Source organism: Podarcis bocagei (genome assembly GCF_964188305.1).
Source record: "Podarcis bocagei genome assembly, chromosome: 6".
Lineage (NCBI taxonomy): Eukaryota > Metazoa > Chordata > Lepidosauria > Squamata > Lacertidae > Podarcis > Podarcis bocagei.
In genome coordinates this window covers 60194486-60211080 of record NC_138130.1, presented here as the reverse complement: position 1 = coordinate 60211080, position 16595 = coordinate 60194486, and the positions used below count along the sequence as shown (strand labels likewise).

General features: G+C 39.0%; 1 protein-coding gene across 3 annotated transcripts in view; it reads left to right on the top strand.

Annotated features, from left to right (window-relative positions):
• The window catches only part of USP25 (ubiquitin specific peptidase 25), a 59248-nt gene extending 44987 nt beyond the window's left edge, over nucleotides 1-14261 (top strand). Inside the window, exons 18-26 of one of the 3 annotated variants that reach the window (XM_081199619.1) lie at nucleotides 140-273; nucleotides 2627-2740; nucleotides 5967-6062; nucleotides 9324-9502; nucleotides 10687-10765; nucleotides 11218-11297; nucleotides 12059-12182; nucleotides 12886-13081; nucleotides 13642-14261. In XM_081199619.1, the coding sequence (XP_081055745.1) occupies nucleotides 140-273; nucleotides 2627-2740; nucleotides 5967-6062; nucleotides 9324-9502; nucleotides 10687-10765; nucleotides 11218-11297; nucleotides 12059-12182; nucleotides 12886-13081; nucleotides 13642-13814 (1175 nt within the window). In that variant the 3' untranslated portion in view covers nucleotides 13815-14261. The remainder of the gene's footprint in view (nucleotides 1-139; nucleotides 274-2626; nucleotides 2741-5966; nucleotides 6063-9323; nucleotides 9503-10686; nucleotides 10766-11217; nucleotides 11298-12058; nucleotides 12183-12885; nucleotides 13082-13641) is intronic. The other 2 variants (XM_081199618.1, XM_081199620.1) reach the window with 2 other exon arrangements.
• Nucleotides 14262-16595: the final 2334 nt, after the last annotated feature.

The following is a 16595-nucleotide window of genomic DNA, read 5'->3' as shown; positions in this document are numbered from 1 at the left end:
AAAGCAGTAAATTTAACCTAATCAGAAAAGAGTGGACTTAAGTAACATTGTACCTAATTGTAACATTGTAACGTTGTGATATATTGTGCATGTATTTATAACACAAAATATTTACCTCCCCCCCTTCCCACCACTCAAGGAGAAGAACCTGAATATTTGGAACAACCCTCAAGGACTGATGTCTCAAAGCAATTGAAAGAAGATTCTGTACGAGCAATCACAAAAGCATTCAATGAACAAGAGGATAAGAATCCTGAAGCTATTATGCATTTGGTAAGAAAGGCAAAATACCTGCCTTCTTTATATGCAAAAGATTTATCAGATTTATACCTGACTTTGGTAAACTGCTTAGCGGTTTTATTTACAGTCAAGTTGTAGAGAAACTTTGTTAAATAAGACTGTACTCCTATACCCATTTGTCTAACAATTAGGATTTATGCTAAAGGTCTTTGTGTTCACTTTTCTGTCTGAAAAATTTCAGTGTTTTGATGCATTGTGCATATTACACAATGAGGTCCATCCCTTTATATGTTCTGTGTTGAAAAAGTGTTCCATTTCAGGAGATGAGTGCTTTATCTACAGAAGCCTATGCAAACTACTTTTCCAGAAGGAAACGTGGTGATATCAGAGGAAACTGTTACACATTAACAGTCATCAAAAAATTTATTCCACTTTCTGGAAAAAACAAGAAACTGCCTTATGTCTCTAAGTTTCACCCTGATTTTATTTGACTTGTGGTATAATTCATTACTTTTTAACAGAACACTTTCTTGCTTAGCAGTAAACCAATTATTTAACTGTTACACTTTTCATGCTCTCATACTTTAAGTGTATTTACAATTTACTGAGGCCATAGCAATTTACATTTTCTTATGATCAAGAACATTGGTAGGCAAACTAAGGCCCGGGGACTGGATCCGGCCCAATCGACTTCTAAATCCAGCCCGCGGACGGTCCGGGAATCGGTGTGTTTTTACATGAGTAGAATGTGTCCTTTTATTTAAAATGCATCTCTGGGTTATTTGTGGGGCATAGGAATTTGTTCATTTCCCCCCCCCCCAAAAAAAAAATTGGTCCGGCTCCCCACAAGGTCTGAGGAACAGTGGACTGCCCCCCTGCTTAAAAAGTTTGCTGACCCCTGATTAAGAAGCTTCTGAGACAGTGAAAAATACTGTTGTTTTGACTGACAAATTTCTGACATTTTCTCAGTCAAGCATCCACCTCTGAACATCCATTTAAAATGATATCTTCAGTCCAAAAGGAATGTCATTTTGATGTTTCAGAACTTAAGAGGCGGCCGTTTTAACTTACAGTACAGCAATCTAAGGTCAATCTTGACAGCTCCTGCAGCCTCGTTGCTTGCTATATTATACACCAAGGCAACTTGTTTTTAATAAGCATATGCTTGTCCTGCTACAGACCGTGAGTGACTTAAAACGTAAATGTTTTTATGCAGACATGAATTTTGTGTTTGGAGAAAATGTGTGTAGCTGTTTGTGAAGTGCAGCCTGCATTCATTTTGCTGTAAATAGGCAGCCAGAAATAAACACGCTTGAGGCACTTCACAAGTAACAGTTGTGTATACTTTTTTATGCCCTCGCCCCTCATTTGAAGGCTACCTTTGTAATAAGAAAAACTGTGTATAATCAAACTGTTTAAACTTTCTACATGGATTGGGTATTAATCCCTGGGCTATAATTCAGTTTAGATTTTAGATTTTGTTCCATGAACTCAGTGGGAATTTAACTGTCCAAAGTTTATGGGAAATAGAATAAGAAGCAATATGTCCATATGGGGAAATCGGACCCAAATCTTCATGCATCTTTTGTTGCCAGCTTACAGCTTGAATTGGGTCTTTATCACCATTCTGTCTGAATTGGGTGTGGCTGTGCAGGTGCTAAACCAGCGCTTGGAGACAGTAGTGGGCTGGATGAGAGCCATTAAACTGTGATTGAATCCCTACAAAATGAAGGCACTGTTAGGGGGGCAGTTCCCATGTCTGGGAAGCGGGGAGATATCGTGAATCCAGTATAGCACCCCATTCATGGAACTCCTTACCTCTGGAGATGTGATAAGTGTCAACAGTTGATCAGTTTCAGTGCCCTCTTAAAACACACCTGTTTCCCAGATCCTTTAAGGCATCCTGAAGCCCTTTCACCCAATAATTTCTATTCTTTTACGCTTACATGGTCTTTGACTTGTTTTATCCTCGGCTATATTTTGTATTCTGCTGACAGTTGTGTATTATGTGGGTTTTAATTACAATTGTTAAATTGCTTTTACTGTATGTTTTGCTGTCTAAAACACTCTAGGGGTTTTATGAAAAGCAGTATATAAATGAAAAAAAAAATATTTATAAATTACCTCACCTGATCGTTTCCAGGCTAAGAAGAGAGAAAACATTGAAATCTAAAGTTACTGAATAATAAGGCTGTCCATGTAAATGAATATAAAGTATATGTAACCTACTGTGTTGGCCTTAACTTTTAGCTTTAAACTGTTTACTTGCAATTATAAGAGCAGAGATTCTAAAAAAATATTTATATATTTAAAAAGGAAAATAAGATTTTGCTAGTATTCTCAGAACAATCTAAAGAATGTCATGTTTTCATTTCCCCCCTCACAGAATTCTGATAGTGCCCCAGATCCAACAGCTTCTAAACAGAAAGTTGTAGAGGTGGCGATTCCTGATGTAGGGACTTATGTGATTGAGTCAGAGGAGGGAGGTTATGACGATGAGGTACCACCTTCACCGTAATCACATGTTTCTGCACCTTTCATGTGCTGCAGACAGCTGCCTGATGAGTGGTCTTTGGCATGCTTGCACATGGTTGCACTTACCTAAACACTTACCCAAGTCTCAGCTGATTTTACTGCAATTTGTCAAATCATCAAGAACTGATAGATGCGGCTTCTCTCTTGATTTTGCACGGTGTGAAATAGATAAATTTGACAAAGATCGTTTTTTCTGAGCGTTTTCAAGCATCATGTTTAGATTCTAGTAAATGAAGACTAAGCAAGTACTTTTGGTGGCAGACCTGTGGCCCTCCAGATGTCACAAGACTACATCTCTCATCCCCGATCATGGATCATGCTGGCTGGGGATGATGGGAGTTGGAGTCCAGCCACATCCAGTGGGCCACAGGTTAGCCACCACCTTTTTGATTTTTATAAAAGGGATGCCCTGATTGGAAGTGCCCTATGAGTTTGAGCTGCTCTTACTATGAATAATCTATTGGGAATTTACTTAGCGCTGTGCACATGTTAAAAACAATACAGTTGCTGCTTGCGGGCCTACAATCTAAAAGACATGGCACAAAGGAAAAGGAGATGGGGAGGAAAGCAAGTGCATTCAGGTCCCAGTTCTTAAATGTTATGCAGTATTTTTAATGAGCAGCTGAAATCGAAAGAGTTCAGGGAGAGAAACTAAAGTGGGAGCTGGTTTCGGCAGAGCTGATGGAGTAGCCCTGCAGTTCCCATTGAAAGGCCTAGAAACTAGTCCTCACTGTTTTATATGCCACAATTTAAATGATGGGGATATTTAGTGACAGCTTCAGCTAACATGACCCCAGTGCATCCACAGAAGCACCAGGCAAGAACAGGCCCTGGCAGGAGGCAGCCACATTCTGGGCCACTGCCACCTGGATTTTTTTGTTTTTTGTTTTGCCTTTTGGATCCACAGGGCTACTAGTCAACAGGGTGGCAAGTAGTCCTTTTAGATCCAAAGATTATAGCGGAAGTTCTCTGATGTGCCCACATAGGTATGTGTTTTCAGAGTGCAGTCTTTCCTTTAATGTAACTGGGCCCAGGTAGAGTGTGTGGATTCAAATGTGGATCCCTACACACACGGACTATGTGAACTGCATTACTTGCAGAAGAATATCTAAATGCATGTTCCATTAAAAACTATGTAGTGTAGTCTCAAATCCACATTTGGATCCACATCCCTGTCTAAAAAATTGGCAAGCCTACACTTGCCTATGTTTGAGTGATTCTTAAATAAAGTCTCAATGGGAGCAATGTATATGTATATATTATACATACATCTCACAGGGAGAAACAATGGGGTAGATGGGTGCCTTTATGTCTTACTCGTGGACTTCCTGGAAATAACTGGCTTCCTTGTGCTAGAGACTAGATTCTGAACTAGGTAGCTCTGATCCAGGGGATTTTTGCTGTGTTTTTATGATATACTTAGACTTTCACCCAGTTAAAAAAACTTAGTTGATGAGTCACATGGATTTTAATTCATCAATCATAAATTAGAACATGAATAAACAAATGGAAAAAGCACCCATTATTTTTAAGATAGCATGTGTTACAGCAGGTTGCAACATCATTTAATGTTCAAATATTGCAACCTGAGAACATGGAGCTGAAAGTTGATATTATTGTGAATATATATTTGGGCAAAGTTGTATGTGATTTCTACTGTATAATTCCCAATAATAAAAATGAATATGTGAAATATCAATAGTCATTGACATAGAAATAACAGTGGGGAAGAGAGCAGTATTAAACATATATAGCATCCTGTGCTTTTAGTCTACTGCTTTAGCATAGGGCCTGAAGTCTCTTTAGAAAAGACCTCCAAGTGCCACTCCCCTCCAGGAATACAGCACATTGGCCCCACTAAGGCAGCTATGCAGATCATACAGGCCCCTTCAAAATCCACATGCCTGACTGAAATGATTGCAATACTGGTTTGACTTGAAAAAAATAACTTGTGACATACAGTGATCTTTGCATGAAATATGTGTGCTCATGCCTTGGAAGCACGAATAGGTGGGTCACTTGATAAATCTAAAATCTTCTCCCCCCTTCCCTTCTTGACTGCAAGCCTCTGCTGTTGCAGTCCCTTTCATGAACGGAAAGAAACCCTGCTGTTGGCATTATGTATTCCCAGTTTGAAAATGTGAATGATTTTAGAGGGATTTCCCATTTTGCTTCTATCCGATTCTTCTAATAGCCATGTTCTGACTTCGCCTTTAGTTCTATAATGGAAGGCATGCATATTAAAAAATCTATCTGCACAAATAAGAATTAATTTTATATTAATTTTACAGCAAAAGAAACCCCCCCTCAGCAACTACAATGCAACACAGGCTACAGCCATGTCCTATAATGCATCAAAAATTAGAGAGACTCTATATTATCATATACAATAAAAGAAAAATAGCACAATATCATAAATCAAACCATCCAAAAGATTTTATGTGCTGTAGGAAGTCTGCTGTTCATATGCGTGATAAAACAGTGCAATTCCACCATAAATTCGTCTGTGGCATTTTTCTTTTTTACCCCTTGCCATTTTAGCTTATCTGTAAGTTTTTCTGCCACACGTTTTGGTATCATGCTGTCAGAATTGCCACTTCCAAAATCTTGCAATTCCCAACCTGGCCACTACCAGTAAATACCCAATTGATGGTTTTCACCTTCAAATAAGTTCAAATTCGGGGCTGGCTCACTTGTCTTTTTTAGGCATTGGATGCTAATTTCACAGATCTCTGCAAAAATGGAATGCCAAAATACAGAGACTTTGTTGCATTCCCACCATAGGAAAGCTCCCTTAACTTTGTGTCCCTTCCAGTACCATATATAAGAATTATGTCATTATGTTTAACTGAAAATAGACTGCTTTGTACCTTACTGGAGCTATAACCTCTTACATTAACTCAATCTGCTAAAGCTCATCTTCAAGAGACTAAGTCTGCATGTACATGAAGCTTTGAACTCTTTTTTCCTCTTAAATGCCTTAAGTATTTGTTATTAATCTAGCGTCACTAGTTATATATTTACTACCTTGGAAATGGACAAGAATGTTGTGAATGCCACAAATACAACGCTGAAATGCTTGCCATTGCAATGGGTGCATGCAGTTGCATGAGTATGTAAAGGCACATACTGAGTTGCGTTGTTGACACTTTTCTTCATTCAAAATATAAATGTTAAATCTCCTATAACAGGTCATGCTGACCCCGAACATGCAAGGTATTATCATGGCTATAGGTAAAGCCACGAATGTTTATGACAGGTGTGGGCCAGAAGCAGGGTTCTTTAAGGTACACCTAACAATTTCAACTTTCCTTTTTTCTTACTGTCTTTGTACTTGAATTCTGTTTAAAAGTTGTGCTTTTCCTGGAGTTTTCATTTATTTTTACATTTAACTGTGTTCTCTCAAAAGAAAAAGCTAAGAATTAACACAGCACCATCCAATATTTTTGAAGGAATTCTTAATAATAAATTTAATCAATAAAGCTCATAAAAGTGTAACATACCAGCGCTACAGTTGACAACGCCTACTTAAGGAATACCTTCAGTAGATTTTGCTCCAGTTTTGTGCACATATTAAGATTTATTACTTAAGTGCTGTTTATTTCAGTTGGTATTTTAAAAGTAAAAGTAGGCTTGGTGGTTGCCATACTAGTCTAGTAACCTCTTTGCAAGGAATAATGCATAGTTAGCACATCAATGCTACCATAACATTGTGAAACAATTACGGCAACTAAGTTATACTGTTCCTAACAGGGCATGGCCATATGTCATGCTCCCCACCTAGCTGCTTCCTCCTCCCTTTTGAAGAAGACATACTGATATAAATATTGTTCCCTGACCCTCATATTTTCTTTCTAGACAACACCATGCTTTACAAATGGGTCAAGGATCGAAACATTATTGCTTGGAGGCAGGTCATGATTTTCTTGTCATGTATTGGTAGATTGCCACCTTTCCTGATATCAGGGGAAAGTAATGATCTGTATTTTGTTACTTAAGACATGCAATAATTAAAGGGGAAGGACAACTAACTAATAGAAGTTGGCCATATAATTGCAAAATCAGTATTTTTGTCCTATGACTTTATAACCTGTCAGAATTTAAATTGCATTTTTTTTTTAAGGAACCAAGATCTCAGGAATAATCTTAAGTACATTCCAAGATAAGTTAACTTAAGGAAGTTGTTCATAAATGGAAAGCTTCCTGACTGATGTCTGTGAACTCAAAAAGCTTCTTTGGAAGGTTTGAGTAGGACTCTGGAACAGTGTGAAATCAGACATGGAGAGCTGCTAGAAGAGAGGAGAAACTTTTCTTCCACAACCTTGCAAAATTTAGCACCCTAGAATCCAATCCATGCACTTTGTTTTAGAAATGCTCTACCATAGAAGCTAGGGATGCGGGTGGCACTGTGGTCTAAACCACAGAGCCTAGGCTTGCTGATCAAAAGGTCGGCGGTTTGAATCCCCACAACAGGGTGAGCTTCCGTTGCTCAGTCCCTGCTGCTGCCAACCTAGCAGTTTGAAAGCTCATCAGTGCAAGTAGATAAAGAGGTACCGCTCCAGCGGGAAGGTAAACTGCGTTTCCGTGCGCTGCTCTGGTTCGCCAGAAGCAGCTTAGTCATGCTGGCCACATGACCCGGAAGCTCTCTGCAGCAGACGCCAGCTCCCTTGGCCAGTAAAGTGAGATGAGCGCTGCAACCCCAGAGTCCTCTGTGACTGGACTTAACTGTCAGGGGTCCCTTTACCTTCACCTTTACCATAGAAGCTACAAAGTAGAGCAGACTTCCCAAACCTTGTGTTCTCCATATGTTTTGGGCTACAAGTCTGATCAGCTGTGGTAGTTGTAGTACAAAACTATCTGGGGGCACTGCATTGGAGAAGGCTAAGAAGTCAGTGAACAGCCTCAATTTAAATCGCTTTCTCTTTTGTATGTATCCTATATTTTTACTAAGTTCAGGCTCACATTTGACCTAAAGTATATTAAAGATGCACTAAACATTGCAAACTTGCTGTTGGAATACAGCTGTAAGATGAAAATATAGCTTAGAGGAGGATAGTATTTTTCCATATTGCCTTTTCCCTGCTGTGTTTTCAATAAGATGTTGCCAACCTTGCTTGGATTCCAAGTCTCTGATTATCTGCAGGCCTAATAGATGTGTGTATATATTTTGTGTTTTTACTTTCAAAAATCATGTTATATATAGGTATCTCAAAGCTACCTATAACGTTCCATTCACTTTTGAAATTTTTTAAAGGCGAGAACTAATACTTGTTTTGACAGTGTGCTTTTATTACAAGAAATAAATTGCATGTGGATTTCAGAAGTTACTTTATTTCAATAAGGACTTTCGCTTGCTGTCATATCTGTTTGGTTCTCCCATGTGGTAGCTTGTGAAAGAGGTATTTTTAGATGGAGCAGTGTGATAAGTAAACAGCGTCAGTCAGATAAACTGCATACTCTGTTATTGCAGTAGCATTCTGAGTTCTATGGATCACATGTCTAAGAAAAAATAGAAATTGTGATATGCCCTGTTTATAAGCAGTAGTCTTCTTCAAAAGAATTATTTTGAAGGATTTAATATATTTTAAAATATTGCAAATGTATGACATTATTATGGGACGCAGGTGGCGCTGTGGGTTAAACCACAGAGCCTAGGACTTGCCAATCAGAAGGTCGGCGGTTCGAATCCCTGGGACGGGATGAGCTCCTGTTCTTCGGTCCCAGCTCCTGCCAACCTAGCAGTTCGAAAGCACGAAGTGCAAGTAGAGAAATAGGTACCGCTCTGGCAGGAAGGTAAACGGCGTTTCCGTGCGCCGCTCTGGTTCGCCAGAAGCGGCTTAGTCATGCTGGCCACATGACCTGGAAGCTGTCTGTGGACAAAAGCTGACTCCCTCGGCCAGTAAAGCGAGATGAGCGCCGCAACCCCAGAGTCGGTCACGACTGGAACTAATGGTCAGGGGTCCCTTTACCCTTTACCTTTATGACATTATTATCAAAGTGTTCTTGAATACTTTCTGCCCAGAGTTAATGCTGTCATTGCCCATTATCACACTGAGAGTTGGGATTCATTAAATACCATGAAAATGGAGCCTTGTGCTAATGTATAACTAGAGAGTAGGTTTTGTTGTTGATGGTTAATACAAGGAGGGTGAGGAAATAGCATGTATCCTAAGCCAGGCCTATTAATTTTGAATGGGTCTACTCCAAGTAGCATTAAGTTTGATAGAGCCCTTTCGTTTGATGCCTTGCCGCTTAAAATATTTTCTGTTTTCCTTTAGAAGCTGAAGGTTTGCTTTATACTTACTACTGCAGCACTTTTGCCATATTGCTGAAATGATGTTTTAAGGTTTTATTTCTGTCTTCATCCAGGATAGTTTAAAGTGTCATTGGAAAAGAGAATCATGGCTTCGGAATTAAATATTCCTATTTCTTATTAGTGATGCCGATACTTAAATTGTATAGAGCTTTTAATGTAGTTTAAATTTTTCATTTAAAAAAACCTGTCATGTTAAAAATGGCTGCCATTTTTATTTTTATTTAATGTTTAGGCAATAAAATTGGAATATGCACGATTACTCAAACTTGCCCAACAAGAAACGTCACCTGAGTGTGATTACCGTTTGCATCATGCAATTGTATACTTCATCCAAAACCAGGCTCCAAACAAAATAATTGAGAGAACGTTGCTGGAACAGTTTGCAGATCACAATTTGAGTTTTGATGAAAGGTAATGTATGCATGTGTGTCTGGCCCAACATTCTTCAAGCAAAGCTTCTGTAGAATGTTGGTTTGTTTGTTTTTAAAAGGAAATAAGGTATAAATTATTTAGCTTTCCTTCTGCAAATGCAGTTAAGCAGAATGAGTGTTTTTCAAAAAGAAACCTCCCGGTTCTATGAGAAAACACTAGATATGTAGCGAAAGTGTTACAGCTCCACCTTGTGACACTTAAAGATAGTTGCTGGCATACACTTGAGCGAAACACGTCTTTACCGTAATCAACACAAGAAACCAGAGAAAAGTACATGCTGTATATGTGATAATTTAAATGCATTCTAAGGCTGGCTTTGTCTAGTACAGCAAGTAACGCTGCAACATGAAGGCTCCTAAAATGAGAGATTAATAACAAACTGAAGAATTTAACAAATGCCCAAAAAATGAAACCAAAGATGAGTCCCCCTGTGACCCTGCCATTTTTGTAGCAGTACTTTCAGGCAATGCATTAGACTACAGTGGTACCTCGGGTTACATACACTTCAGGTTACATTCGCTTCAGGTTACAGACTCCGCTAACCCAGAAATAGTACCTCAGGTTAAGAACTTTGCTTCATGATGAGAACAGAAATCGTGCAGCAGCAGGAGGCCCCATTAGCTAAAGTGGTGCTTCAGGTTAAGAACAGTTTCAGGTTAAGAACGGACCTCTGGAACGAATTAAGTACTTAACCCGAGGTACCACTGTAGTTCATAAAGCCAAGCCATCTAAAATAAATCAGCCAGTCCTAATTGAAGTCACAGAAATAATATCTAGTCATTCAGTAGGTCTCAAACCTGAGAAAACATGCAAGATCCAGGTTAAGATACTATCTTCGAAGGAAGCCTGCTCTGAAGAAGGAAGAGAAGTGCTATGCCTTTTTAATTTTTTAAAAAATGGCAGTCTTACCGAACCTCCCATCTTTCTGCCCAACCTGCACGAACACAGGAACAGTCCCAATTCACTTTGCAACTGATATAAGGGGATGTTTTGCAACACATACTCACATGCACCCCAACCCTGAGAGGGCAGGCCCTCCTGAAGTCGGTGTCTGGAGGGGGGCAGTTTCCTCTCTTGGTCTAGAACAAAAGGTCACATTCCTGCTCTGAAATGGCTGCAAAGAAGGATTTAGAAAGTGAGTAACAACCTTTTCCTTTTTAAAGGTGCCGTAACATAATGAAAGTGGCCCGAGCCAAAATTGAAATGATAAAGCCAGATGAAGTAAAAATGGAAGATTATGAGGTTAGTATTGTCAGAAACATTTCCTCTTACTCATCCTAAGGTAAAATGAATTTGTGTGTGTGTGTGTGTGTGTGTGTGTGTGTGTTAATGTAAGTCCTGAAAAACAGCAGGTGATAAGTATTGAGCTCAAAAGCTGAGAATTTTCAGGGAGGTGTGGCCTTCACGTTTGGATTTTAAATGGACTTGCAAGCAGTTTTCATGTAATAGACAGTGACTGCGCAGAAATGGTGGGGGGGGGGGGAATCAGAAAATTAGTCAGTGGACAGAGTGCATTGTTCTTAATGACATGCTGAATCTCCATATGCAGAGTTAAGATTTTCTCATTGGCATGGCCATCTAAAGGAGGCAAAAAAGTATTTTGAACTCATAGTTTGACAGGACTGAAATTGGATGTTTAGTATTTCATCATAAAAAAAAAACTTACGTACACATTTATTTATTTTTACATGCAGTGGTGGCACCAAGAGTACAGAAACTTCAGAGATACAACTGTGTACCTCATGGTGGGATTGGAATGTTTCCAGAACAAGAAGTAAGGGAATCTGCTTCTTAAAATCTACAAAGTACTGTAGTGCATTTGCAATCGAATGGTTATATAGGCACCATATGCGATAAATGATACAAATGTGTAAGGATGACTGGGCATGGAAATTCTTTTGTTGGTTGTGCAATCTGTACAATCTGCCCCCGCCCCAGAATATTGTTACTGACATTAAAGTATCTACCTGTAACCCTTAAGGTCCTTAAGGTATTGTGGTCCTGAGCCTTTAAGGCTTTATAGGTCAAAACCAGCATTTTGAATTGGGCCCAGAAGCGCAGCCAGGCTAGGATTGGTGCTTTATATACTTGAACCATCTTGCTCCAGTGAGCAACCAGGTCTGCACTAGATTTGAATTTTTATTTTTATTTGAGACTCTATTTTTAAGCTGCTTTGAGAGCCTCTTGGCTCTCACATAAAGCAAGATATAAATATTATAAATGCATATGCATTCCACAATTAGCAGAATTGTCTTCATGGAGGCATTTCCATAACAGGAATAAATTGTTTCTATATTAGGTTGGTTTATCTGTGGCATAGCTGCTACTGCCTTAACAGGATTGGGCTAGCCCCACTAAATATTTTCTTGCATTCTAGGCAATCTAAATATTTGGTGTTTGAGACAGGATTTGATACAATATGTTTTTGAATTTAGATACAATATTATATCCCATTAAGATACTATTTCAAGAATCTCATTAAAATGCCTTTCTAGTACTTTTTTTAAAAAAAATAATAATTCATTTTTATTGTAGTTTTAAGAATGCCTTGCTGTACCTTCTCTGTGCTTACCATAAGAACAAAGAACTTTTAGCAAAAGGCTCAAACAGAGGTCATGATGAAGAACTGATATCCCATTATAGAAGAGAATGTTTACTAGTAAGTGGAATCCAATTGTACAATGTTTTATTTGAGGAAAAACTGCAGATTTCTTTTTTAAACATGTAGTCCTAATCAATATCATACTTATATTTAGTTTCAGGTCTGTGGCTAAGGACTGTTCTCTGCTTTTAGTTATTCTTATGCATCATACTTTATGCACCATACTTTAGCATACATTAATGTGTGTCCTGTGCAGCTTGTTTCATAGGACAAGTGGGTGAGATTTGCAGTGGTGAGCAACCTTGGTGCCATATGGCTTAGCAAAACCAGTTGTATCATGGAACGGATGTAAATGGGTTTTTTGTGATTCTGGAAAAAGACTGCCAGAATGCAAATTGAAGTACCAAGGATTTAAAAGAACTTGGTTCTAGGAGCTGTTCCAGTAAATGATATGTGATAGGAATTGCATATGGTTCCCATGAATATTTGATGGAATGAAACTGCACAAACATTGTTAGCTTATATAAAAACATTGTTTCACATTTTCTAACACATAGGTAACCTCACTTGGCGTAAGAAGACTAACAGAAAAATACCACTGCATAAATCAGCAGTTACATGGCATTTTAGAGATTGCACCATGCAAAAGTATTTGATTATATAGGTTGCCCCTGGTTCTCAAATGCTTGGACTAGTAACTTGAACCTATTACACAATATGAACACTAACAGTTTGATTTTTCTCTTTATGGTATACATAGAAATTAAATGAGTGTGCTGCAGCACAGTTTGAATCTGGAGATGATCGAGAAGTGAATAAAGGACTGGAAATTATGAATGATCTTATTGTTCCATGTTTGCCATTGTTACTGGTGGATGAAACAGAGGAAAAGGATATTGTTGCTGTAGAAGATATGAGAAATCGATGGTGTTCATACCTTGGACAAGAAATGGAGCGTATGTTATTTACAATTGTACTTTTATACATATACAGTAATAAGATGTGTTCCTAGGAGCTCTGAGTAAGTTTGTTTCCGCATATCAGTTATAATCTAAGTAAGGTGCATCTCAACTTTAGATTGATATGGTATGCCTGTATTGTTAAAGTTGGAAGAATGATATTAGAAGAGTAAACAAAATAAAAAAGTTGGACGAAAGGAGAGAGAAGTTCAGCTGTTAGATTGTGATCAGTTTATTAATCTTTAAACACATTTTGAGATGCATAGTTCAGAAATCTGCAAGATAGTGCCTTATTTACTATAAAAGCAATGCACATACTTCATAGATTTTAATCCTAAAGTTCCAGTGAGCTGTTTCTGTTGCTGCTGTTTAAGAGTAAATGTGGTTAAGAGAACAGCTAATGGCTAAGAGAGTGCAGGCTTCCTTTTCTCAAGTGGGACCATGAGAAGGAAAGGAAACCTTTAAATAATAAAAACTTGCATGCAAAGATAACTCACAGTTTAAGTTATTGGCCAGTTACAAACAGATAAATATAAATATATGCATCTTCATTACAGCCAACTTGCAAGAAAAGCTGACAGACTTCCTGCCAAAATTGCTAGATTGTTCTACAGAAATTAAAGGTTTCAACGACCCACCAAAGTTACCTTCATATTCCACCCATGAACTGTGCGAACGATTTGCCCGAATCATGTCATCACTCAGTCGAACTCCAGCTGACGGAAGATAAACTCTGAAGACCTTCCTTAAGCACACTGTATAAACTGTTTTTAGTTATTTAACCCTTGCCTTCCTGTCACAGGGTTTGCTTGTTGCTGCTATAGTTTTTAACTTTTCCATTTTAATAAATCGCAAGGAAAGAAAGAGGACTGTACAGACATTAGCCAGACTGCAGGCAATAAAGCTGAGAATCGCATGGCACTCAGTTTTTGTTATCAGCCAGAACTCATGCAACATTACAAGTCTGATTTATTACGGCAAATCTGCTTTTTGCCACCTACCTGTTACAGTATTACTTTGCTTATGTCTTACGATCCTTCACTTCATCAACAACAGCTTTCTGTTCAGTCTGGGCCATTCTGTGACTGCATCAATTTTAAAGTGACCATTGTAAAATACATGGTACCTGGTAGCTTGTAAATTACATCAAAGAATAAAAAAGTTTTATTTATGGCTACTTTGGTTGCAAATGAACGGTATGTTTGTGAATCATAGAGGTCTATTTTACATGAACAGTAAGGCTTAGTGAACTACTGTGGAGGGAGGAGAGTAGGTATTGACATGTTTTTATGTATAGTTTGGGGACTTGGAGTATGTCAGCATGCTGAAAGCTTCCCTGGGCTCTTGTGCTTCTTCATCTGTTACTTGTAGTGTTTATTGGCTCCTGCAATTTTCTGACATCATAGATGCCATTTGGCAATTATTGCTGTAGAATGACACTACATTATTTTGAGACTACATATATGACCAGTATAGACAGTGCAGCAACTATGCAGACTAATAGACTAGGATAATGCTAATTGACTGGGCAGAGTGCTCTGACCTATAGATGTTTCTGAAGTCTATGCTTCTTTGCTCAGTTTTTGACAGATATCTTTTGCATCCTGGCCCTCATTTGGCACTTTAGGGCAAAGCACAGGCAGGTCCTAGGGAGAAGTGGACGCTAGTGAATGTGGCTGGAGGAATATAATAACAGGTTTCTTTCTCTTGGGACAATGGGGGACAATTGCTTACTTTTATGTATTTTATTATGGAAAGCAGTGTCTGATACAAGTCAGACATTTAAGATGACATTTCCAATGATTCTGTTTTGTAATGGTGCTGGATTGTGTGCTGCCTAGACACGGGGTACTGTGCTAGATAAGCCACTGGTTTCAGAGTGGCAATTCTACTTAAACACTAGGAAGCAGCTCACTGCATAAATGAGGCTGCAGCTAAATAACGAATTGATGAGGACAATTTCAGTGCCACTTAAAAACAGCAAGATTACTAAGAAACTAATTTCCATTGACTGTTTTTAGTCCCAGCAATATCAAATTGACCAAAACCTGCTAATCGTATTAGACAATAAACTTGTGATGTCCTAACGTGGGTAGGTAATCATGTGGAAACAGGATTACACACAGTACTAGATCTTCAAACCTTACTTTGTTTTAGGAATTGTGCTTGATGGCCTACAGTTTGCTGCACTCGGTCAGAAATTACACAATGAAATCACGTGGCTTCCCCAGCAAATGCTAAATATGTATTTAGAAAAATGCTTGACACTAATAATAATAAGAGCTCCACAAAACCATCTCCCTTACTAGCCAGAGAGTACCTGCTTGCATCTGCTCTTTTTGCACTTTCTCTGATATGATGGGACCACATTCTTTGTATAGGACTTAGACTCTCCCCTCTACAAATGTGTGCTCCCAGAAAGGAAGAAGGCCCCACAGCCAGTGTTCTGACAGCCTAGATTTCTGATGCTCCTGCAGCTGGTCCCTTTAAGAAGTATTTATGTTGGGTAAGTAAAATAGTTAGCAGTGCTTTGCCACAGGAATTTATTCTGGGTATGCCTCATGTTAAAATGTTGCCATTTCTCCCTCTTTGCCTCTTTTGCCTTGCCTTTTGCGAGTGATGGCAGAAGGCTGGCAAGAACTCGGTTCTGGCACCACCAGTATGACTGACTGGCCATTGGACTTGGAGGAGCAAAGAGATGCCCAATGGAACTCTTTCCCCTCCAAGGCAGCAAGAGGAACCGTTCATAGTACTCCTTTTTAATAGGATCTGCTGGCAGTCATAGACTAGCGAGCTGGCAAAGGGTGGTTATACAGATAGCATGGTGGAATTTGGTGGGAGTGGGCAGGTTCACATCCTTGATCAACCATGTGGCATGACTGCAGTTACAGGAGTAAACTCCATAAAATGCAGCGTTGTGTACTCATGACTGCATAGATTTAGCTTGTAAAACACATTGAGCTTTAACAAACAGTCTTCAGAAAGCTGAAATGCAACATTCTTCTGGAAGAATTACTCCTTAGCAGCCTATATGGTTAACAGGCTTGTAGCACGGCTTGTTTCTGATCTGTTGCCACACTGTTTGAATTCAATTTCAACAGCCTATTTCACTTGCAAGATGGAGCAACACGCTTTCAGGATGGGACTTGGTGTGTCCAGGCCCCAAAGCCTGAAGGAAAGGATGTTTCTGAGGAGAGGCTGCTTTCCACTCCTGATGGAGCTTCATGGGGCTTGACAGAATCGTAACAGCCTGTGTACCAAAGCAAAATAAGCTAGTTAGCTCCATTGTTTGGATACATGTATTCCCTCACTACGGTTGTTTCTTCACAGGATGAGTTCTTTCCTTTTGGGTTTGGGAGGGATCAGGAGAGAAATGGGGTCCACCCAAGGTTCAGCACCTCTCAGCTGCCTAAACTCACAAGTGTGTTCAAATTTTCCATGTGGCACAGGGAACAGAGTTTCCACTCCATCCCTGGTCCATTGTCTTGCAGCAGTCATAAAACATCATCCT